This window comes from Haplochromis burtoni, unplaced genomic scaffold, assembly GCF_018398535.1.
Source record: "Haplochromis burtoni strain Fernald_Lab_line unplaced genomic scaffold, NCSU_Asbu1 Contig_26, whole genome shotgun sequence".
NCBI classification, from domain to species: Eukaryota; Metazoa; Chordata; class Actinopteri; order Cichliformes; family Cichlidae; genus Haplochromis; species Haplochromis burtoni.
Window position 1 is genome coordinate 2763680 of NW_024582387.1, and position 25356 is coordinate 2789035.

A 25356-nucleotide genomic window follows, 5' to 3' on the forward strand; every position below is an offset into this window, starting at 1 on the left:
TGTGTGTGTGTGTGTGTGTGTGTGTGTGTGTGTATGTGTGTGTATGTGTGTGTGTGTGTGTGTCCTCTCTTTCTCTTGTTGAAGGAATAGAAAGTGGTTATTTTGGGTATAGCTGGTTTTGAGTGCTTGTCAGTTGGAGTTTCCAGATTGTACAACTGATGGCAAACTGAAACTGGCAATGAGGTGGTAGAACAACCTGCTTATTACGAGCAAAAACACAACGTTATCAGATGTCTGTGATGATTGCGGCAGGAAGCAAACTGCATGTCAGTTTAGTCATGGACTTTATTTCGAGTACAGTTTCCTGGTGCTACATTTACTCATATCAGTGTCCCAAAATATTTTCTTTAGTTTCCTGTTTTGTCTTATCATACACCCGAGGTTAAAAACTAACTGAATATACACATGCAGCACCCCATGATTAAATGATCTTCTGTCTTGTTAAGTTTTTGTAAATACTTTTGTAAATAGTGTGTTTTAACATTTATTGGGAGCCTGTGGCCCTTATTCAGTGTCATGTCCAAGGTACTGAGTCATGTTTTCTAAAGCAGAATGGATGCTTCTGGCACAGCTTCACCTACTTCATAGGTGCATGTTTTGGCCTCTGGCTTTCATCAGGTCAAAATGGTTATGGCCATTATTCAACACCATGCCCTGGGTACTGAGCCAGTTTTCACAGGTAGTTAGATACTGATTTGGTGATATAAGTCTTTGTCTTCATTAAAATTGCAGTTTCGCTAGTTGGTGGGGGAATATGATCAGTAATGACACAGGAGAGTAATTTTAGTTTACAGTTTGCTTCTCCTATGTTAGTTCCCCCTTTTTTAATGTGTGTCATACTTTCCAGGCCCAGGTACAGGTGGCGAGGAGCCTGGGTCGTGCTGTTCCTCTGTCCCCACAGCTCATCTTTACCCCAGCTGCCACTGTGACGGCTGTGCAGTCAGACAGCTCTACGCAGGCCTCCTCACAGGTAATATTGCTGGAACGTATATTATCACTAATAATACAAGAGCAGTCTTTTATCTCGTCTTAACATCTTTTCCAGCTCCCTCTCGTAAATATAACTTTATACATTTTACACATATGTAGCAAAGCAGTAATCCATAAAAATAAATATTAAACTTACGAGCTTTAAATGAATTTCCAGCATTTTACAAATAAAATTCTTATGAACATAGTCAAAAAATCCACAGCTTAAGCCATTTGTGAATCTTGTCTCTCTTTTTGTATTTTGTCTTAAGAATCAGGTACAGAATCTGGCCATCCGTGGCCAACAGGGGGCGACAACATCCTCCTCTCAGACTCAGATGCCACAGGCTCTCAGTCTGAAGCAGACCCCTGTGCCTATCCAGCCTGCGTCACTGATCAAAAACCCAAGTCAAGGTACCCAGGCCTCAGCAGGGGGGAAGACCAGCTCCTTAGACAGTCCCTCTGAAGGAGGGAAGAAGTGGGACAGTGCAGCAGTCACAGAAGTCCGAGCTATAAACATGAGCCGCAGTGTCACCGCTGTGAATGCTCAGCCTCTGCTTGCTCCAGGTAAGAGAAGTTTGCATATCCACAACATTAAATCCCATCCATTAAAGAAATGTCTCTTACACAAGTGAGAGAAAAAAATAATAATGATGGATATTAGTGATGCAAATAACAAACCCAAAACAAATGGTTAGTTAACAGGTTGTTTTGTTTGATCTTTAAAAGTACAGGAAGTAATACTTTTCTTGTTTTACTTACTGCTGTCACTCTTTTTAATCAAGAAAATTGTCTGCAGCTCAACCAATATTTATTGATACATGCAGCCTTAATGTGTTTAATGTTTTGTGCGCTTGCCAAATTGTTTGCAACACAAAGTCTTAAAAAACAGCAATAAACTCTGTGTAAGATATCAAGATGTGCTTACTAGGTCTTGTTGAATATGAGTGTTGGTATTAAATGGCAGCATTGTGGTTCAATTGATGGCACCATTTCCTCACAGCAAGAGTGTCCTGGGTTGAAACCTTGACAGGGCCCTACTGTGTGGAGTTTTGTCTGGGTCCACTTAATACAAGTTAAAACTTGTGGCTCCACAGTGTAGTGGTTAAAACACATTTAACATGTGGAAGTTCAAGGCCAGGAGAAGGAGGGTTATGTCAGGGAGGGCATCTGGCATTAAACTCTCTTCTAAAGGCAGTGGTGACACTGCCATACACTCTAGACAATCTAACCAACATGTGCAAGCAACACTGTAGCATAACAGATTACATTTTAATGTCCCTAATCATGTATTGTAGCAACTTAAAAGCAGTCTTATAAACCAATGTTTGTCAGGTCACTGCTTTGATTCTGACTAAATTATATCAGCAGCTCGACTGGATTGCCATGAAATTATGCAGAGCAGAAATTGGTGGTCACAAGAGCATGAATCCTAGTGTCTCCACTGAGTTTCCTCTTCTGTGTTTCTTCAATCAAATTGTCTTATAGCCAGTAAAATCTTTAATCTTAGTGTATTTTAAATGCTGTTTCTGAGCACATCTTAGATAAAACTTCTTGTGCTGCTCATGCTATGTGTTCTGAATGCACCAATGTTTTCCTCTGAAAACATGTGGTCCACAGAGCATGTAAGCTCTAAAACTGCAGCGAAGTTATGGTTTCATTTTTGTGGACAGAAAAAGGAAACTGACAAACTGTTTGCCGGCGGCTGCATGCTTCTGTTATGTATCAGATGTACATTTCAAACCTCAAGAAAGATTTTGGCTTTGTGACAGCTGTCTTATATACATATACAGAGCTGTGCTCTAGTGTTTATAGTGAGATTAGATGAAAAGACATTTCACACATGGACATTTGAAAGCTTTTTCTTGGCTGTTGCCGTGACTTGTCGGGGCCTGGTTCACAAATCCATTCACTCACTAAATGGGTGAAACCAGCTCTATTAGAGACAGCGTGTTGGTTTTGTGTCTGGAACAGTCTTGCTGCTTTGTGAATTAGAAGCTGTGAAAGGCACACTGCCATGCAAGAGTGTTTTTAAACCACTTATTGTGTAATTGAAAGTCAGCAGCTGTTTTTTGTTTTTTTTTAAATGTTTTTTTTCCCCTTTTTAGCGTGAATGGTTGTGAATGTTCTAGCAGCACAAGCTGATTACGTCAAATTAAGTCCCATTTGTTTGCATGATAAGTAACCTTTAGATGCATTTTAAAGAGGGTCCTCATAGGAAATCACATCTTACAAAATAATTTGTCTGTCTGTGCATGTGCCATATTTATGTCTGTATGACTGCATGGCTGTAACACTCTTTACATTTATGGTTGGTGTGTGTGTGTGTGTGTGCGCGCGTGCGCACTTGGGCTTGTGTGTTTGTGAAGAGAGGGGGAGGTGGGGATTATCTGTGCACGTCGGTGCACAACTGTGTCTTGCTTTGTTTCAGTAATAGATTCGCATAAAATGAAAGGGAGGATGGAAGCTGAAAATCTGGCAGCATGCTGTCTGGGGGGAAAAAATTACCATGGGTTGCCATAGCAGCAGCCCACGAGGGACAGGTGTGCACATGAGATGCTGGGGAGTTATTACTCTGTGGATCAGGAAGAGAAGAGGCAGCGTGGCTGGCTGATGGGATTCGGATTAGGATAAAAGCTTGGATTCAACTTGACTGTGGCTGGGTCAAGATGCACTTTGCTTTAGAGGGTAAAATTGGTAATAGAAGGGAGCAGCCATTATTTTTAGCTGCAGGAAACCAGAGATTTTGCTCCATGTTGTTGGTGGGTAATTTCACCCCCTGAGGATGGTTTTGGTTCATGAAAGATTGTAGAGGTAATTGCTACTTAGCATTTTATGTAATTGATCAGCAATTTTAGTGATTTTAGTCTTAATAAAATTATGACACTTAACTGTTGCATTTCAAAAGTAGCTCATTGCTATTACGCACCAGGAAAATTTAGATATGAACTCAGCTAGTGGTTTTGCACAGTCCACATTCTTGATATCAATTATTAATAGTTTCAGTTGGCAAATGAACCACCTATAACGTTGCAATGTTGCTAACTTTGTTGCTAGTTACTACACAGACATTGACTGATATTAGACGTTTAGCCCAAATTCACCTAATAAAAAGGGGTGGTGAATTTATGCAGGAGGCTTGCAGACTTTAGAAGTGTTTAGAAGTGTAATATGGTAATTATGGTTTTTGCACAAGTAAAAGGAATAATTAACCTTCAATAATTCAATAACCTTGCTTTAATTATTTTTTATGTTTCAAAAAAGAATACAGTACATACAATATTGCATATTTGCAGTGATTTTTGTTTTAAACAGGACACTCCCGGCCAAACAAGGGGTGAAAAATATCCATCATAATTTCAGATTGATAAATGGATTCATAAGTAGTAGAGCAGGGTAATATGACCAAAAATATTTATCACGATATACATTTGAAAATTTGTGATAACGATATACTTGACACTAGACAAAATACTTTACAACTCCACAACTTTATTAGTGCAAAAAAAAAAAATCAATGTATTTTCACTTAAACAAGCAGCTGTTTTTGTTTTTTTTTTAATTGTTTTTCTTATGTGCGTTAAAGTTATATAAAAATGTAACAGTGCAAATGCAAATTCCTTGCTGACAGTTTAACCAAAAAGCATTTCCAGTGGAAACTGGCCGACATATCCTCAGCATAACCATGTATAATATACACAAAACTTAAAAAGAAGTTATACACACACAATACGGTAATGTTATGTTGAAGCGCAGTACGTATCACTCCGCGAGGCTCCTGACTACGATAGCCGTAATGCTCTGACAATCCATCAAGCGGTGCGGCTTCGTAGCTTAGCAAAGTCGTACTAAAACATTTGACAGATTTTCGAGCACCGTGTACCACATAAAGTAATTTCGAAGTCGGTAAACACAACCAGAATTCATACATAAGGTTCACAGGATTATAAGGGGCACTGTCGATTTCCAGAAAAATCAAAGGATTGATTTTAAGTGTGCCGTATTTTCCAAAAAACACGGTAATAACGACGGCCCACTAGCATGCTCTACCAAAAATAGAGCGTTGTTGTGTATCTGACAGACGAAAGCTAACCCAGTTCCACACCACTGAAGTTGCAGCATTTTTTACAAACCAATTCTGGTTCATCCGTTTCATTCAACGATCCGCTTTCGCCCTTCTCATTCGCCGTCGCCGCCATATGCGTATGAAAACAAAGGCACTGCGCATGTGCGTTTGACCCATATTCTATCGCGATATTTCATTTTCTTATCGTTGCCCAACATTATACCGGTATTACCGTGAACGGTATAATATGGCTCAGCCCTAATAAGTAGGGTTAATAATTCATGTGAAGGATGCCTTACAGCCTCCCAAAGTGAAAAAGAAAGAGATAATAGATGCAGTTAAATGGTTGGTGTGCGCAGCATGTGTTAGTATGTATTACCCAAACATAAACTTTAGGTTACACAAGCTTAGCAGCTTGCCCTGGTCCTCTATGGTCTTCATTCCGGCCTTTCACCCATTTTGCTCTTGTGGAGGTAGTCCACCTGTCAGCTGTGTCTCACAGTCAGACAAACTCCAGGTTTTGAGTCCTCTTCCCGCTCTGGAGGGCCGCTCCAACCAGAACCTGCAGCAGGCTGGAAAAGAGTTTCATGTGTGACAAAGACTAAAAGATGCAGTTGGAATAGATCCACTCACAAAAGTGTCAGCTCATTTGTGCCAATTATAGTCACAAAGTATATATTGTATTACTCTATAATTCATTTAACAAAACGGACTTGCACCTCCCATCAAAAGACTCCTATTCGTGTGCCCTTGTTATCGCCACAAATAGAATCTTAAGAAAAAACAAACACCTGACGTGTCTCATTTCTACCAAATCTGTGTTAAATCTAACTCAGCACAGAACAAATTGATTAATTGTGGTTACACTGAGAGTTTGTCAGATTCACATTCATGGGAATTGAGGAGGAAGCAAATGTTAGGCCGTCTGGCTTGATGCAGCAAGTGTATGTCTGTCATCACCTTCTCTCAGCAACAAAGAGCCGGCACCACACTATAAAACCACAGCAGGGAAACCCCATCAGCACTAAAAAACTGGAAAGATGAAAACTTTTTTCTTTTTTTAAGGGGTACTTATGTATAAAACCTTTACTGTACTGTAAGTTTTGAAGCCAGTTGAGAACTGGATTCATGGAGCTAATTTTCCTTGATAAACAATCTTCAATCCTTATTTGGAATTGTATTAAAATTAGGAAAGATGACTCAAGGTCTACTGTTGCTGTGGTGTTGTTGGTCAATATTTTTCAAGATGGTAAGCCAAAGCAGGAGTCAGTGAAAATGTGGAAACTCTGGGGTTTTCCAGGGCCTGGTGCTGCAAAAGCTGGAAGGAATGCATACTGTCCTCAATTTCAGGACATTGCACGGCAATACACAGAGTAAGAACTCTACAAACATTCGCAAAGTTGGGGGTGGAGGGAGTGGGCTTCCGCATACTATAGACTATATGATTTGTATGTATATATTGGTGTGGGGTGCCTGAGTAATTCCAGTCCTTAATCTTAAGGCCTTGAGGGGGAATAACATTTAAACGAATTTCCAAATCTTCCTCTTCTTTCAAGACCTCTTTCTGTTACTCATTAGAGGCTTGAGAAAGATGTCAGGATTCATGCGAAGGGGCTGATTGTATCCGGTGTGTACTGATTCAGAAATCCCCCTCCTCCTCCCTTACAGAAGGCTGAGAGTCTCTTGATACTGCAAGTTTGACGCAGTTTAACCCCCGCAAGGGAGCTTTCTGCTGCTGTTTGTTCTTTGATCACATTACAATAGAATAATCATTAATAAAATAGGTAAATGTGCACACCATTTGTTAACTATTGAATATGGCAACCAACAAGTTAAAGACAGACATACATGTAGCAGGCTCTGCTACTGTAATTGGTCCTTTCCTGACTGTTTTATATCTTAAGATGGTCAGTTTGTAATGACAGAATTATACTCAGCCTCCAATACCCAACGATCAGTTAAACTCAACAACAACAAGCACTAACTTTGAGTAGCCGCCTTCTTGCTACATTCAAGACTAAGAACAGCAGACTGTGGCTCCCTCATAACTTTGGAGCAACATCGGAAAATGGAAAATGCAAAAACAAACTTGCTTTTCTTGACAACTTGTGGTGTTTGGAGGTAGTAGGTTGACTTCACAGCCAGAGCTGTCTTAAAATTATTACACTATTTTGTAACATCAGTGGATGTTACACCACAGTGGGTCATACAAACTCATGTTTCTGCTGTGGGAAGATGTCCGATGTTAAAATCAATTCAAAACAATCTCATTTTCTGGTCCATTTACTTGGTATTTACACAGTATGATTTTATGTAGCATGTCTATCATCATCGTCATTCTACCACTTTGTAGAAAATCCAGTTTGAAGAAATATTTGAGTTCAGAACAAATGTTCATGTTATCCAGGAGATTAAGAATCACCACAGTCAGTAGGTTTATTTTTATTTTAGTGCAACCATAAGGCTGCACTAAAACAGGGTTTGTGTCTTTAAAAAAATGGATTTCTATGGAATTTGATGCTCGCAATCATCATGTAGAGCAGGGGTGTCAGACTCATTTTAGCTCATGTGCTGAATACAGCCCAATTTGACCTCACACAGGCCTGACCAGCAAAACCACAGCATAATAACCCATCAAAAAAAACCCCTAAACTCTCAAACCATTCCCATTCAGCTTTGTCTCGATTGTTTCACATTTGGTGTGTGTTTTTAAAAAGCTACTGTTTTAACTTAAAGAAACGCGTCAGTGTGGCTCCTTGGCTTAACCATCTTTGGGGTGGTTTTGGCCGGCAGTGTGTAATGTCTTTGTCAGCAGGAAGGCTGTAAAAACTGGACATGATTCAGAGCTCTGGCTTGAATGGCAATTAATGATTAGGACACTCTCATGAACTATTCTTGTGCTCCGCTTATCTGTAGTTTTCACACTTTATGAACCCTTACAGGAGGCCTGATCAGATATTTGTGGGAGACTTGTTGTAGAGTTGTTGTAGACTGTTAACTTTGCTTTTCTACACTTATTTATTTTGGCTGTCTCAAACAAGAAGACAGTTGAGTAAACTTTATTTAGTAAATTAAAGTTGCTAAAATGGGAATGAATGGACTTTTGTCTGCCGTGTCCATGACCAACACAAAACTTTAAGTTTTTATTCTCTTCTACCACACAGACTCTTTACATTAAAAATATGCTTTAAATGAAAGGCTTTGGGGCTGTGATGCTTGAGTTGACAAAAAAAGCATGTCTCCACTCATTTCTTTTTCCCACCCATGGGCATAGTTGTTGAGTTGATGGATATAATTTTCCACGGTCTGTTTTTAAAGTTTGTTTTTTTTTTAAATCCCTTTTAATGGTTAGCATCTAGCTGGCTTTATCCACCCATCCACATCTTATATTTATCCTTCTCTTAACATAATAAATATTAACTGAAGGTTTTCATCGACGCCACAGCTAACCAAATTTTCTGTCAGTGGGTTCCACTGTGTCTCACCATGTGAAAATGAAAACTCTTCTCAGCGGTCCTCGTACCATTAAAGGGACTAATGACATGCAAACTCTGCTGGATAGAAATGTCTATATTTTCCACGGCAGGGTACAGAGTGTGGTTACTGCCTCACAGGGAAACTTTGAAACCAGATGGAGCCTGTCCCACACGAAACAATGCGAAAAGAACAGGGGGGCGGAGGGAGGGGCCGAGGGGGATCTAAGACAAACACTGATGCACTTGGCAGTTTTCCACTCTGGGATTTACTGTGATGTTTATTAACATAACCAGATGCACCTCTAGGTTCACATGGCTTATATAGCAGGACCTGCTGTTTAGTAGTTTTCAGGGATAACTCTTCATTTTGGGGGGAGATTTAGAAAAAACAGATTTTTTTTTCTTTGTTGATAAAATTCTTAGAAATCAAGGAGGTGTGTGAGATACTGGTACCCACTGACTCATCCTTAACTCTATACAGGGTGTCATAGATAGTTGGCTCTGCATGTTTCTTCCTGAGGCATTTCTAATATTAGACTAGCCTCAGGCTACTTCCAAAGAACACTCTCCCACTCGCACATGCTCCCACAATACAAGATTGATGTGCTGTGTCTTGGGCTTGGGGGCAAGTTATGAGCTCAGGATGTCCTTTTACCCACAGCAGCACTGACAGGTGGTGACAAGCCATTTTAAAACTATTTGTGAGTAATGGTCTGGCCAACACTGCAACAGTGGGCCTCTCTATGCACCTTTCAACAAGCTCTTAATATTATATCCTGTCAACAAGGGACTTACAGGTGAAGGCGCTGCAAAACAAGCTCTTTTGTGCAGACGTCTACATTTTTCAGTGTTTATGAGCCTGAGGCGCAGTTCTCCGGATATCAAGAGTTTGGACAGTTGTCAGCATGCATGAAATAAAGAATGCTCATTGTATGACAATAACTTGCTTTGTAAGAATATTTATGAACAGTTCTTTTTCTTACCAAATAGTTTTACCAAATAATCCTAGCTGAAATAAAATCACTTTCAGAAATAAGTGTTTGTGTTCTCGTTCCAGCATACACCCAGATTCAGCCGCATTCTCTGGTTCAGCAACACAAGCAGCAGCAGCAGTTTGTGGTTCAGCAGAGCCAAGGTTCCCAAAGGACGACGGGCCAGCTGCTGCAGACGGCCTCCGTTCAGCCGTCACAGCATCCTGTCCCCGTGCTGCCCAAACCTGCTCCTCACCAGCCCTCTACACCGAGCCAGCAGGCTACCATCTTCCACTCCACTATCAGCCCACATGCCCTTCACTCCTCCCTCAACCATGCCAAAGCTCAGCCTGTCCAGCTCACTGCCATCAACCTACAAATCCAGCCAACGGTACGTACACAAACGCAGATTAATGCCACACACAAAAGAGCTTTAAGACAGGATTTTTCTAGGTTGTGAAAATGCTGCAAGTTTGACACAAATGGGCAGCCTACCCATAAATAAACGGTTATAGCAGGTCAAAAACTCCACAGATCATTTTTCAAGGAGGCTTCTTATGCTTTACCTTATTGTCTCTTGTTTATTTGCAATGACAGTGGTGGGCACTCATATTAAACGTGGTCATCACTTTAAATAATTGTGCGTAATCCCTGTGAGTCACAAACTCAGACTTAAAACTGCTCTAAATGCTCAGTTTTAGACATTTTTTCCCATTCTTGGATCTTTATAATGGCAAGGTGAGCAAATGTGTCTAATATGGTGATCTTACTTAATTACCTGCTGTTTAAACTATGTCTGACTGCTAGCTCATCTGAAAAAGTTGACTTTAACCTGAGAGGATGTGGTAGCTGAATCTAGGGGCTACACCAAATCTCAGCAAAATGTAAATGAGGATTATTTTGAAGAGTGTCCTTGAAATGAATGTAACCCATCTGTTTTAAGTAAAATCACGATTAGATGTGCAAAGCTATTTGCGTTCAAATTTTTGAGACTTTATTTTCTAATATGAAAAATGTCAATTCAAGAAGTCAATTCTCCAAAGTGAACTTTTCACCTGTGTCCTACCTGTAGATATAAAACCACAGGAAAATATCTCTCTCAGAGTAATGCTATCCTTTTCAAAATTGCGTAATGAATGTGTTTAAAGTATTTTGAGTTCTGGTACACGTTCTGCAATTTGGTATTTTGACAGTGGCAACCAGCTAAACAAAAACTACTTTTACAGCAGTTCCACAGTCTTCATTTCTTCTCTAAGAGACACAAAGGGAAAAAACCCAAAAAACACAGGAATCTTCACAGTATTATATTTTCCCCCTCATGTAATGTTTTCCAAAGCTGATGGATTTCAATTTTTCAGTCCCTGATGTTTGTTGTTTTATCTCAGATGTCTTCTTCTCACACTTTTTGTTTGTTTCTACTGCACTTCCCAGGCCTCCCGACTACTTCAGGACAGTAAAGATAAGCCGACCTCACTGGTAGTCAGAGAGACATGTCAGACCCCATCCACACAGCAACAGCAACAACCACAACAGCAGCAACAGCAACCTGCAGCTTCTCCATCCCAACCCTCCAAGCCTGTAGAGCAGTCCAAGGTTGACTTAGCCACACCAGCTGTTCAGCAGCAAGGTAGAGACTCAGTGGGATTTTCTAAGCTGAAAGTCTTATTAACAACATAATTTATGTACTTGCCTCTGGGACGACATTACTAGTAGGAGTTAAACAACTGTTAGCTACAAATTTGCGCCTCGACAATTCAGCCATCTCACATCTGATGTCTTTAATCTGTTCACTTGCATAATGAAGGAAGATACATTTTTGTTCTTACATCAAAACATGTGTTATCAGCTCATTCACACTGCTCTTCTTATTGTTTTCCATATCTGTGGTCATGACTTCACCCTAACCACTCATCTTATGAATCAGAGGGGGTTTCTGCCAAAGGTGGTATGATAATGAATCCAGTTTTTCACTCTTTTCCAGCATACATCAATCACATAGACATTTGTTGATTTCATTATGGGTAAACTGATACATCAAAATGATAATAGAAACTTTAAAACGTTTATATATTATATCCTTAATTCTGCTAGATTAAAAATCTTTTTCGAGAGGTACACCGTCAAGAAGGAAACGGATATTCTAATAATTGTAAGCACAAAAGAGCACACAGTGGTAACTGTTAAACGCTACAGATAATTTAACACACAATTCAGATTATAAGCAATTTTACAATCAAATAAAATCAAGATCAAAACTGGTAGAACAAGGTGCTCGATTGTAACCTCTTCTGATAATGTCCGCTCCTTCTGTAAGCTCCTGCCTTGTTTTGGCACATGCTGTCTGCTGTCGAGTTGTGTAATACTCACCTGGCCAATAGGGAGCAGTTGACATCGAAATGTGTTTACATTTGTATAGTGTGCTAAAGTTTTTACACCACAAATATACCAGATCCCACTAACTATGGCCTTAGTCCTAAAGTATCAGCTAACCTAAAGTATAGCAGTTTAACAAAATGACAAATACAAGCTGGCTTTCTGTCTCTGTGTTAACCTCATAGTAGCCTACCAACTTTTGCCATATGACTGCTAAGATGGGCTGCAGCCCCACCATGACCCTGAGTTGATAAATGGTTAAAATGTTTCCCTGACACTTGGGGTTTGCTTTAGTCTTAACCTTTAAAATTGTTATTTTAATTGCATGTTTTTCTAGTTATCATTTTGATTTTATTGGGGTTGCATCCATTCACTGGCACACTGGCACTTTTCACTTTGGGCAGGAACTCTGGGATTTACATCTCATTTAGTTTCTTTCACTTATGGGAAGTTTACCAGTCCTTTTTTCTACCTGTCTTTTTCTTTGTGGTAGTTTTCAAGTCTTGCACCTTCTCTTTGGTGACGGGCAATTTGACACTATCGTCATGCGTTTCCTACACACTAATCTTTATTGTCTCGTTCATAGTCATTTAGTAAAACACATACTTTCAAAAAGTGTACGTCTCTGACAAAGGAGACTGAAGTATTGCCTTAGAATGTGTGGGGTGGAGATGCACAGTTCCACATAAGCTCCTTGTCCATTAGTACCAACCTTAGGTGATAATACCAGGTACTGTTTTTGTACTTACTCTGCTGGGGTTCCAAACGATTCGAGGGGATGTCAGCACACTGCACGCAACCTATTGGTTTGTCAGTGGCGTCACACAATCAGTTATGAGGGCGTCTCCTTCACGAAAATCAAAACCACCACTTTGTTGTGGCGTTCGTGTCACATACTAATTAAGTCACAGGACGCTTGGCTGCGTTGCTATAATAACCCCAAGCACATTAGGTGGTACTCGATTGTAATAGAAAATGAGTTGAGTTGTACCCCGCATCGAGCTGATCTGAGTAGGTACTAATCGAAAAGGGGCGATAAAGGATATTTAGGCACCCATTTGGGGAATGCTTTGAAACCATGTTTTGCTTCTGTGGAGTAATTCATTAAATTAAGTGCGGACCAAACTGTCTAAATAGTGTGGAGATGATTCCAATATGTGTTCTGGGGAATTTCTTTGTGTGTGGGGGTAGAGTGTATATTGGGGGACTTGGATGGCCCGTGTAACTCTAAAATCCTCTTTGCGGCCCTGCTGAAAAGCATGACTTTTGTGGCAGGGTTATTTGAGGATTGCTTGCATTTTCAGTGAGAGACTGGTTGAAGTCTGTGCCAAAAAGAAGATATTTCCTGCAGTAGGTTGAAGCTGGAGGCTCTGTGCTGGTTTGTGTTGTTGTGCAGCAGCAGCAGGCGGAGTGAGGAGGATCAGAGCTACTAACGTGGGAGGAAACGGGGAGGCGGGGAGATATTTACTTGAAGCGGCGCTGCAGCTTAAAGTCGCGCACAACAGCGGCAGGCTGGCCTGTCGGAGCAAAAACAAACAGCAAACCGCACGTGCTTTCTGACTGAGCAGAGCGGAAGTTGCGCGGTAAGAAAACGCTTTCTCATTCAATCCAGTCGGATTTTAGGGTGACAAAGCGCAGAGGAGCGGTGTTTACTTTCGCTTTGGAGGGGGTTTTCACAAAAAGCCGAAGCGTCTTTGTGGCGGTGCAAGCGACAGATGTGGGGTGGTTGCGTTGATGTTGACTGGTACACTGTTACAGGAGGTCAGTGCGGGATCGTTTAGGTCTGCCGGCAGATGAGCAGGTGGATATGACTGCGCTAATTTGCCTGAAAGTGACCGTAATTTGACATTTGAGATTGCGAAATGTAGTCGCATTAGTCCTCGGTGCTGTTATATGAAGACAGACATTTACGATGTTGCAAATAATACTACTAACAACTACTACTACTAATTACTAATACTAATGATAATAATAACAATAACAATCATAACAACAATAATAATAACAATAACAATAATGACGATAATAATAATAATAATAATAATAATAATAATAATAATAATAATAGGCTTCGTGTTCTCAAAGGTTTAGCCTTTAAATTTATGGCTGCAACTAATTACGTTATTCATAAATTTATTTATCTATAAAACATAACAAACAAAACAAAGTTTATGTTTGCTTGCTGCAAACCGCAGAGGTGTCAACTCCATTGTTATCACACACTCAGTGGCCACTTTATTAGGTACAGCTTGCTACCTTTTTGTCTTTACAGCTTCTCTAATTCTTTGTGCCATAGATTCAACATAATTCTTGACACATTCCTTAGAGTTTGATCAGTTAACGATGTCAGCATCACAGGTTTTGCAGATTTATCAGCTGCACCTCAATCAGATGAATCTTCCATTTAAACACATCCAAAAGGTGCTCTGTTGGACTGAGATCTGGTGACTGCAGAAGCTATAAGAGTACACTGAACTCATTGTCACGTTTAAGAAACCAGTTTGACTTGATTGGAGCTTTGTGTTATCCTGCTGGAAACGACCCCCAGAAGATGCGTATGCTGTTGTAATAAAGGGATTTGGATTTAGTCAGCAGCAATACTTTGGTAGGCTGTGATTATTAAAGGATGCTCAGTTGGTACTAAGGGGCTGAAATATTAATTTCAATTCATTTATATAGCACCAAATCACAAGAATGATCTCTAGCAGTGGGGAGGCTGAACAAGCCAGGATGCTTTCATGTTGTTTTTGCAAAATTCTGGCTCTACTATTTGAATGTTACAGCAGAAATCCAGACTCCTCAGACCAGGAAACCTTTTTCCACTCTTCTGTTGTCCAGTTTTGGTAAACACATTAAGTGTGTTGCTTCAGTTTCCTGTTCCTAGTTGACAGAAGTGGCACCTGGTGTAGTCTTTTGCTGCTGTAGTCCACCTGTTTCAAGTAGAGCTTGACCACTGTTGGACTTTGGATACCGATGCCTATGTTTGATGATTTAAAAATCCCATATTCCAATATGTTTTTTTATTTTCTATCTTTCAGACACACAGACAGCTTTTCCTAACATTTATTATTTATAGTTATTTCTTTTTTCATTCATGCCCTGCTTTGATCAGCTGATTGTTTGTAATGTTTTGAACTTGTTGCCAACAGGGGAGGTTGCAGAGTGCCCTCTGGTGGTTAACATGGTTGGGGCTCTTCTCCTGTGTCTTATTTACTTTTCATTTATTGGCTGTTATAAACGCCAATAGTGGTAACAAAAGGCTTACGGCGGCTGATATTCCAACAAAATCGGTTAGGCTTGAGTTCTTAACTGATAAGAGTGGCACTTGGCAGGGTCTTCTGCTGCTGTCACTCATCTGCTTCAAGGCATACTTTGTTTGTAATGACTGGTTATTTTGGTAAATCTTCTCTGACCGCTGACATCAACAAGGGATTTCTGCCCAGAGAACTGCTGCTCACGCGATGCGTTCTCCTTTTTGGAGACCCTTCGTATAGCCTAAAGCTGGTCGTGTGGGAAAATCCAGTAGATCAGACATGTTTAAAGTCACTTTAATTACCTTCGTTCTCCGTTCTGATGCATCAATGTTATTGGAAGATTGCATTAAACAGTTAAATTGATGTTCATTAATGGAATTCGCCAAAGTGGATGGCGAGTGTAATAAATTGTAATTATTATAATTTAAGAAACTGAGATGGGTTACTGTTGAACATTTTCACTTAAATGTGATGCAGATTTGATGACATGATTACTTTTATTAAATATGCTTGATAAAATTTCCCCAAAATTAAAATGGGAATGAAATGCTTGGTTTTACAGCTGAAGTTTTGTTTGTTTCATGTGTTTTTAAACATGAAATTATAGCAAATGCCATAATATGTCCAGCATAGTGTCTGCAAATGTGTTGTTTGTAATGATCTCAGCATTGTCTGCAGCACATGCACACGTAGCATCACAATAAAATGATTCATTTTAAGTACAATGTTAACAAAATTATTAAACAAATACTCTATGGTTTCCTTTTCAATATTACTCTAACACACTGTATTTATATTTATGTGCATAAATATGTATACAATCCAATATATTTATATTTCCAATGTAGTATATTGGATAATTACATAAAATGTTATATAATTATGATTATATGAAAATCTGACATTTCTATTGAAAAACAAACAAAAGGAAAAGGACTCCAGCTCTACTTGTCTTGCTTAACCAACAATGTACAACCAAAAAATATTCAGCTTATCGTAGAAGCATTAACCATTCAAATCTGAAAATGTAATCTGTCTTTTCTGCTTTTCTAAATGACTGAAACGATCATCAGCTACTTCTTTTTAAGCTTTAATTTCATTCAAACTGAAACATTTCTCAATGGATACGTGCTCCTTTGTATTAAATAGACCCATTTTGTTTTTGTTTTCTCTCTCCATCAGGTGGGGGTACAGCGAAGAGGCCGAGTGCAGCAGTGGGGACCCCACCTCCAGCCATGACCTCAGGAAATGAGAGCGAGGCGCCCACCGTGACGGGCAGCACGCCACAAAACGGAGAGAACAAACCACCTCAGGCCATCGTCAAGCCCCAGGTCCTCACACATGTCATCGAAGGCTTTGTCATCCAGGAAGGAGCTGAGCCGTTTCCCGTGTGTGTAAGTGCTCAATCTCGGCAATACTGGCAGACAAACATGATAAACAACCCAAAGCCAGCACCGTCTCCAGTGTACACGCCTGCAGGGAACTGTCAGCAGGCAAACACATACCCTCTGTTACTGCTAGCAGTGACATCGTACAGCTTCTGTTTGATTCACTCGTTAATTACAGGGAGATGAGACCCTGTGAATGGGAAAGAATACAGATGGAAGAAGGTAATGAGCAGCGCTCTGTAGTCAGTTCATTTAATCAAGGGCATTAAAATCCTTCCTTAATCTGTGTAGTCATCTCCCTTGAAATTGGTTCATTATTATCTCATATTGTTTGTACAGTTTAACATGTGCTTATATATTAATGTTTGTATCTTCTCAATTGTATTAGTCATTAGGGGGGAAAAAAGTGTAGTTTTAATTTCTAGGCTTTGGCCTCTCTGCCTCCTACTGGACATTTTGTGAAAATGCTCTATATACATGCACACATGGCTAAACAAGCAGATTGCATTTCCAATTTTTAATCAACACACATGAAAATAAATAAAATGCAGTATTTATGAAGATGCGTACACATGTGATGACACACAGAGCTGAGGATTATTTTTCCTTTTATAGTAATACATTTTTTATTCATTTTATGACTCAAATGAATCTGATTACATTTTCCACCTCAGTGTTCTGTCAATTTAAAAAAAGAAAAAAAAAGGGGGGGGGAAAAGAAGAAGAATAAATTAAACACTGAGTATATATTTCTTATGATGCCAACACTGTCCTGTAAAAGAACTTGATTGTTAACAGTTAGCTGTTACTTTATATACGCTGGTATTCAAGTTGCTTTATGTGCCGTATGGACAGGAGAATTAACTGTATGCAAGCTTCATGTGTGCGACATGCAATGCTTGAAAATCAGACTACATTGACGTGAACATGTCAAGTCTACATTATCAGTTTAAATGGTCACTGTGTGTGGTGGTTTAACAATGATGGTGTTTATCTGTTATTTTTGTGATCGCTATATATTCAAACATTAACATCCGGAAGACGAAAACATTCAGTTGGTGACCACTGTTTCCTTTTAAGTCTAAAAGGTTTAACTTGTAATGGCCAGCAGTCAGCTGACTTTAAAAAAAAAAAAAAAGTCATCTCATCAATACTACGGTAATGAGGCGCAGTGGGGCTGTGCAGTGAAACAGCTGCCCTGATTTCCAGGTTATTATTTGGAGTAGCAGCAGTCTTTGTGTTAATGTTGCTGCGGCGACAGAATGCAGCTGTTGTGATAAAGCAGTCCAGATGTAAACCCTTAAACCACACCCATTGTTTCTTGTTACTGTTGTGTGCAGCGTTTCATTTTTAGTCCATTTATAAATATTTTATGCCCCACACCAGGTGGAGCGTCTGCCCATTCTCATCGATAGTCCAAAGAAGCTGGACCATCAGCTCTCATCTGACCCGGACAAAACTCCGGTCAGCAACGCAGCCAACACAGACTCCGAGCCCGAGGACATGAGCCAACCAGGTGAGACCAAACACATTACAGTGTAGATTGTGTATATTTCCTTGTGTAGCTTCACCAGGTTTTGGAGGTGTTAGTCTGTCGCTCCTGATTTTTCCTGCCAGGGTTTCACATAAGGTTAAAGGAATTCACTTTACAATGATCATCCTCTCATAGTATTGGAAGGTGTTACGAGCAGACACCGACCCAACAGACAGAAACTCTGACCCTGGTGTGTCCGTAGAGTTTATTTAACCATGTAAACTGCATTTTGCTCCTCTTCCCCAACAGTCAAACCCCACACTTCTAAATAATGTAGACCCTCTGGAAGTGTTTTTAACTCAGTTGCTGGAAGTTCATTATTAATTAGATGTTCTGTCAGTTCCTGTTTCCTGATACATGCTTCTTTTTTACCTTTGTCTAACATGTTGTAACAAGTTGTCCATTTATAAGTTAGAAAAAGACCTATGTAGAAAAGTGTTGAAAATATCGGAAACGGTGTGGAGTAGATATTTGGCAACACTAGCTAATGTTGACATTTGTGGTTTTGCTGCAAATGCCTGGTTTTTTTTTGCCTTCACTTTAATGTGGGGAGGAAGTGCCATCAGTAGCTTTACAAGGGTTGACCAACTGATGTAAACAAAGCAGACCAGACTCACTGCACTCGCAGAGAAATCTCTTGAAAGAGGTTCAAAACAATGTAGGTTTGTATGTATTTGACTTCTGCACCCTGAGCCTTAACCATCTCATGACTCTCCATCAGAAGTAGAAATAATGCTTTAACATTGGGCCCCGAATAGTTTAGATCAGCGGTCGCCAACCTTTTTTGCGCCACGGACCGGTTTATGCCTGACAATATTTTCACGGACCGGCCTTTAAGGTGTCGCGGAAAAATACAACAAAATAAAACTAGTACCGGTACTGAAAAAAAGAAGATTTATTCATAACACACGTGAAAAGACCCAGGAAGACCGAGTTAAAGATAAAAAACCGATAAAAACCCTGAAAATTATACATTTCACACCTGAGCCTCAACTCTCGCGGCCCGGTACCAAATGACTCACGGACCGGTACCGGTCCGAGGCCCGGGGGTTGGGGACCACTGGTTTAGATGTGCTACCTACAGTTTTAATTTTCTGCACGCCTAGTATTATGTCTTTTTTTTTTTTTTGTTCAGAAGAAAGTCTAATACTTGACATGTGTGTTGTGTTTATGCTGCTTCCTCTCCCCCAGAAAAAGATGAACCCAAGCTGACGTGTGAATACTGTGGCTGGGTTGATTTTGCTTACACATTCAAAGGCTCTAAAAGGTTCTGCTCGGTGGTTTGTGCAAAGAGGTAAGTAACCTTGGCTTCTTTTTCTTTCATGTGAGAAAATAGCAATTTTTCCATTATGTTCACAAAAAAGGAATTTAAAAATACACATATATATATATATATTTATTTGTATGAACAGATACAACGTAGGCTGTACGAAGCGAATTGGACTTTTCCGTCCAGAGAGGAACAAACCAGCAAATCGCTGGCGTCGACGGTCTCAGGGCCGCCCCAGTATTGAGGCAAAAAAGCAGGTAAAAACATGCTTCTTAACTGTCATAAAACTTCCTCATCAACACTTTACCTCTCATCAGATACTGCTTCTGCTGCACATTTTAAACCCTGCACTTTTCATGCCTCTTGCTTTTTAATGAAGTTGAACATAATTTGTGTGAGCCCGATTATCTCCCTCTGTCTTTAAAGGGTCATTAAGTACTCGATGATCTTCATCAGCCTTTATTGGTGACCGGCAGAAATGTGAGAGCATTAGTAGAGATTTTCTGCCTTTTGCACAAGTTATATAGATGTAGATAACAACTGGATTCACAGTTTTCTCCCCACACGTCAAAGCCTTCTTTTGGGACGTAACACATTATCCTTTAACTGATCTTAAAGAGAAGCAGTTTAGGTAATTACAGCAGAAATTCAGTGGAAAATATAAAGCAAGCATTTTACACCACAATAGTAAAATGTGGTGGAAAATGTTCTTTTTGAATCAAGAGCTTTTTAGTATTTTATGGCCAGCTTATGTAATGTTATAAGGATTCAGCTTTAAACCTCCAGTGGGGGGTGCTTTTGTGTCATGTATACACCAATATGCTTAGGGCTTTGCAATTCAAAGACAAAGTGATCTTTGAGGCAATGGTATTGATCCATTAATCCCCATCATATCCCTGCAGGTGTATTATCGGCATTTAAACCTATTGTACCCTACAAATCTTACTTATTACCCCTTTTAATCTTTGCGTTGACTTTTATATTGACCTGGGAGTGTTTTACTTATGCGCTATCCTTTTCTTAAATGTAACAATTGATGTCACTCCTGTTTGTATTGCTTTGCAGAAGCTGGCCTTGTCACCACAGCAAACTCAGGGCGGTTCTATATCCTCACCACATCCCTCCCAGCCCAGTCAGGAGGAATCCAGCCCGTGTTCAGACATGTCAAGCTACGAGGAGCCACCGTCTCCCATGTCAGCAGCCAGCTCTGGACCTTTGGCTCCTGCCCCGGCTCCAGCCCAGGTCCCTGTCCGCCGTCAGCCGAGCAGGGCCTCGGACCAGGAGGCCTGCGTTGGGATAGATGGAGCACCGCTCTGTCAGCGCTTCGTACCCAACGACCCCACCAAATGGAATGTGGAGGAGGTTTATGAGTTCATTCGTTCACTACCAGGTGAGTAGGCTTTGCTAAGAAGGCACAATCATAATGCTTTATACTCCGATGTGTTCCGTGTATGAAACCTGTTTACCTGTTATTAACTGTAGCTCGTGCCTCTGCTGTTTTCACAGGTTGCCAGGAGATAGCAGACGAGTTTCGCTCTCAGGAAATCGATGGACAGGCCTTGCTCCTGTTAAAGGAGGACCACCTGATGAGCACTATGAACATTAAGCTGGGACCTGCACTCAAGATCTTTGCACGCATCAACATGCTCAAAGACTCTTAGCAGGAAACCGTGTGTGTGTATGGGTGTGTCTGTTTGTGTGTATTTGTATATTATAGCACTGATGGCACAGAGTACTGACTGCACTGTGAGCAGGCCTGTTCCATTACTGGACTGGTTCCTGTCATCCAGAATCTCACTCAAGCTTGACTCGACCTCCCAAACCAGATCATACTCACCGGCATCAGCTCAGTGGCCTTGTGACCATTTAGGCTTCTGCTTGGTAACGTTAGAGTGACGTGTCAGACACTTCAGTCTGTGTTTACATGCAGTCACAGGAGAAGCTTTTCAGTTGCTAAACCTTAAAGGAGCCTGTACAAAAGCTGTGCCAAAATCTTTTATTTTTCCAGATGAAAAGAAATTATACTTTAAAAGTATACATGGTTGAAACAGCAGGCGCATAAGTTTCCACCTGGCAGTGCACCTGGTGAGTTCTTTCTGGGTTAAAAACAAAAAAACTAAATGAGTTGATGTGAGTATAACTGTTAGTAGAAAAGACACCAGATGTCAAAACTGGAGACAAGTTAATAGCAAGCAGCAGCCTCTGGGGCTGAAAAAGCCAACGCACAAGTGCCAAAAACTGCAGTTTTTCTACAGTCGCTGGCTCTAAAAGCCATTAATCCCCCTTACCCAGTTTATGCTTCCGGTTGTCGCCCTCGTTAACAGTGGTGCTGGCCAACAGTGACATCACAATTGCTGGCAAGCACGACACATCAGTGTCATGTAGGCTGGTGTGTACTATCATGCCACCATTTCAGTGACACAGTCGTACAGAAGCTCGGAGATTCTAGAGGGATTTTTAAAGCAAGGCAGATGCAGCAACAGCTTAAAAACATGACTTTGCTGTAGCTTTGCATCCTTTTTCTTCTTCTCCTATACCAATGCTCCTGTGAAGGATTCTTCTTAATAGGAGATGAATCTGATGTGCGCCAAGCACCAGTATAAATGGGTACAGGGCTGTAATGACGTCACGGTTGGTGTAACAAGCAATTTGAGTAACATAAGCTAGACTTAAGACCCCAATGTTAAAATGCTCAACTTTACTGTATCAATAAACATGTCTGCAGCCCTGTACAAAAAATGGTTTGGTCTTTCTGGATAGATTACACCTTCAAACAGCCTAATTGTATCTGATAGCTCTTGGCAAAGCTTCCATTCAGCTAAATAGAGTCGCTATGTTTAACTTCTCAACTGTGTTTGGTGCCTTTGGGAGCTTTTTTTTAATGCCGTTATCTGACATTTTATATGGTATTAAAGCACTGCTGAACTTATTATCTGTGCAGGTATCTGTACTATAGATGCAGCTTACAAACCAAGCTTGCCAGCATTAACTGATAGCACTCTTTGCTATTGAACAAATAGATTCACCACAGCTCCAACACAACATGGACATATAGCTCAAAGTTTAAAGTGCCAGTCCATAAGTTGATAAGTGATGTTGCACTACATCCATCAATTACATAATCTGCTTCTCTGCCATAAACAGACGACGGGGGAAAACACCTCTATAACGTCAGCTTTTCAAGCTGGGGAATGATAATCTTCTATTACATGTGTAATCTGTTAAGCTGTGATCACAGTGCAGGAGAATTAAGATAACAAGAGTGTCCTTTTAGTACCAGATGTAACAGCAATTATCAAATGTCATTAAGCAGATTCCAGATGAAGATACTGATCCTGTGATAATTGCAGAAAAATGAAGTGTTATGTTTTCCCCGGAGAAGGTTTTTTTTTTTTGTTTGTTTGTTTTTTAAAGTCTCTAAAAGCTTAACTGAGGGAAAATGTGGCTATGAGAAGAGACAGTGCCAAGGTGCATTACCTGTTCAGTTATGATTGGGCCAGGTCACACTGCAGCACAGTCAGTGCTGAATGGAGGCATTGGGACAAAACATGAGAGAAGTCTCGATTTATTATATTATTAGACAAGTTTTTGTACAGTTTGGTTAGCGTGTGAATGAGAGCGAGGTGGCCGTACGTGCGGCTGGGAACAGAAGATTGCATTCATTAATTTGCCCATTTTTATTCACTTGATGCTCCTTTGCCTTTTCTCACAATGGACTCTCACAGCTCTCGAATACAAAGCTTGAATGCGAAGAAACCATTTAAGCAGCCTCTTTTGTGACATCGATTTTTCCCTTCCATCTGCCAGTTTTCTCCTCTGAACTTACACTGCTTACAAATGATTTTTTTTCAGCTGCTCTTTTTTTTTGTTGTTGTTAAAGATTTACTAAAATATGATATTGATTTCTTGTATGAGATTTGTAAAAGTACACTAAATTATCAAAGAAAAAATGTGGGTACGCTGCTCTCTTTTTGTAGCAGCTCTGTTTTTGGCACTTATTCTCTCTTTTGCTTTAATGTTGGGGAAACGCTTCACCTAAAAGTGAGAAATCTGGAGTGGCATTTGTGAAGCGGTGCCAAAAAAAAGTTTATATGTGCATCAAAGCTCAAGTGAGGAAGAAGAGTGTGAATCTGTTAAGTTATCGTTTTGCTTTTTTAACAAAAGTATAAAAGGTGTTTGATATTTTGAAATATGCAAATGTATAAAGTACCATTGGCTTGGGAATTTTGGGTTTGTTTGTTTTCTATGGGGAAAAAATGTTCTTATTTACTTGTTTTGTGGGCGCGTTTGGAAAGTTGACTTTTTTTTTGATACTGCTTTGTTAAATGCTTGTATTTATCAAAACTGTTTGTTACACATTTTGCAGTCATAAATAATTTGCTATACAATTCTGTGTCGGGACATTTGTGTGTGTCTGTGGATTTTATTATTTATTTATTTTATTAATGGGACACCTCTGGTTGTTAATTTATATACAAAGCATTTAATTTCACAAATTCCATTTGAATGTGCTTGTGTTTTTTGGAGCATGTTATCAGAATTTTATGACCACTGTTTCTTTCTCTTGAAGTTCCACACTCATGAGGACCGAAACTTAAAATGCTGAAATATCATCAGTTTTATTTAATTAAAGATGGAAAATGGTTTTGAAAATGGGCAGATTTGGCAATATATTTAGAGATTTCTTCAATTAAGCACCAAAGATCTAAATATAACCGGGCACCAAAGCATTTTTTTAAAGGCACATATTTCTTCTTTTGATACATGTTCAGTCTCCCTGTCACATTAAGTATTTAAAGAAATATGCTAATCTATAGACTGATCACAAATGAAATCCAAAAACAATTAACAAACAGAACACCATCTGAAATGATGGCATTAGTATTATTATTATTATTGGGATATGATATAGAAAACATGAGCTTGAGAAGACATGCAAAAGCAAATTAGCTTTTTAGCTCCATTTGTGTCCATTCCATTAGGCCTACTTGATGAGGGAGGTGAGGAAACTGAATATCATATAAAATAAATATAAAATCCAGTATGTAACAAACCTGGAACCTGAACACACACACAATATAAAAAAAAATTATGGATCGTCTGGTTTATAAAGCATAAAGTAAACAGAACATACACAAAAAAATTTGTAATTCTAGAACAGGCCTTTTAAAAGTACTGGTGCAGCATTTGAGTAGTTCGGTATAACGCACTGGTTGACGGTTCACGTTCCTAAGCTGTGTACCTGCTCTTTCTCGAAATTGGAACAAAGATATTTCCAGGTGTTGAGCTCTCATAACGTTTCGTACAATGGCTGACGGGCGGTTTCCTTTTTGTTTCCACCGAACTATAATGAAGAAACAGGTAGCTCTAGTTTTGTTTCAGACGCAGAGACGAGCAGCGTACAGTACAGCAAACTGCAGCACAGACACGCCCACTGTTTTGATTTGAGAACGGACGAAACCAAAAGAAGTAGCGGCATTTTTAATGTCTTGTCTTTTTCAAGGTAGAAAATAGTTTAGTTCAATGGTTTATTATGTTTATAGCTGCATTTTTCTATGTGACCACAGCCACGCATACAGGATAGATGTTGGTGTGAAACAGGAAGAGCGTCTATCATTGTTTAACCATCCCCCCCTTATTGGTGAAAATGGTTTAGTCCAAGTTTGAAACGACGTTTTGAACTGGAGGTTTTTAAACTGCGGAAAGAAACACTGTAACGTTTCTAACATACTACTCACCTCTAAAACCTATACTATATTCTTTAAATAACAGCAACAGGTAAGTTCGCCTTTAGAAAGGTGTCATATTTTCATTTCTGTGTAGTCTTATTTTTGACTTTAATAAATACATTTTTACTCATTTCATTTTATGTAATTTTTTGTTAATACTTTAATGTACACATGTAATAGTATATTTTCTGTGTGTGGAGTGTAGGTGTACCCAATTTTACCCTTGTACCCAACTTCATTAGTTTTCTTTTTTTTCCTAATAAATAATGTTTAACCTAAATATTTATGTTTATATCAATAAACATATTTATATCAATAGTTGCTAT

At 39.6% G+C, this 25356-nt stretch overlaps 2 protein-coding genes across 4 annotated transcripts in view; both read left to right on the forward strand.

Moving 5' to 3' along the window:
• Positions 1-22696, forward strand: part of phc2b (polyhomeotic homolog 2b (Drosophila)) — a 42231-nt gene extending 19535 nt beyond the window's left edge. For both annotated transcript variants that reach the window (XM_005917930.3, XM_005917929.3), the window contains exons 6-15: positions 848-970; positions 1242-1536; positions 9569-9873; positions 10914-11109; positions 16292-16503; positions 17884-18013; positions 19223-19325; positions 19444-19558; positions 20367-20691; positions 20808-22696. In XM_005917930.3, coding sequence (XP_005917992.1) covers positions 848-970; positions 1242-1536; positions 9569-9873; positions 10914-11109; positions 16292-16503; positions 17884-18013; positions 19223-19325; positions 19444-19558; positions 20367-20691; positions 20808-20962 — 1959 coding nt within the window. In that variant the 3' untranslated portion in view covers positions 20963-22696. The remainder of the gene's footprint in view (positions 1-847; positions 971-1241; positions 1537-9568; positions 9874-10913; positions 11110-16291; positions 16504-17883; positions 18014-19222; positions 19326-19443; positions 19559-20366; positions 20692-20807) is intronic.
• Positions 22697-22847: 151 nt separating this feature from the next.
• LOC102313404 (T-complex protein 11-like protein 1) overlaps positions 22848-25356 on the forward strand; it is a 13155-nt gene continuing 10646 nt past the window's right edge. The window contains exon 1 of one of the 2 annotated variants that reach the window (XM_005917935.3): positions 22848-25079. The gene's annotated coding sequence lies outside the window, so the exon portion shown is untranslated. The remainder of the gene's footprint in view (positions 25080-25356) is intronic. The other variant, XM_005917937.3, reaches the window with a different exon arrangement.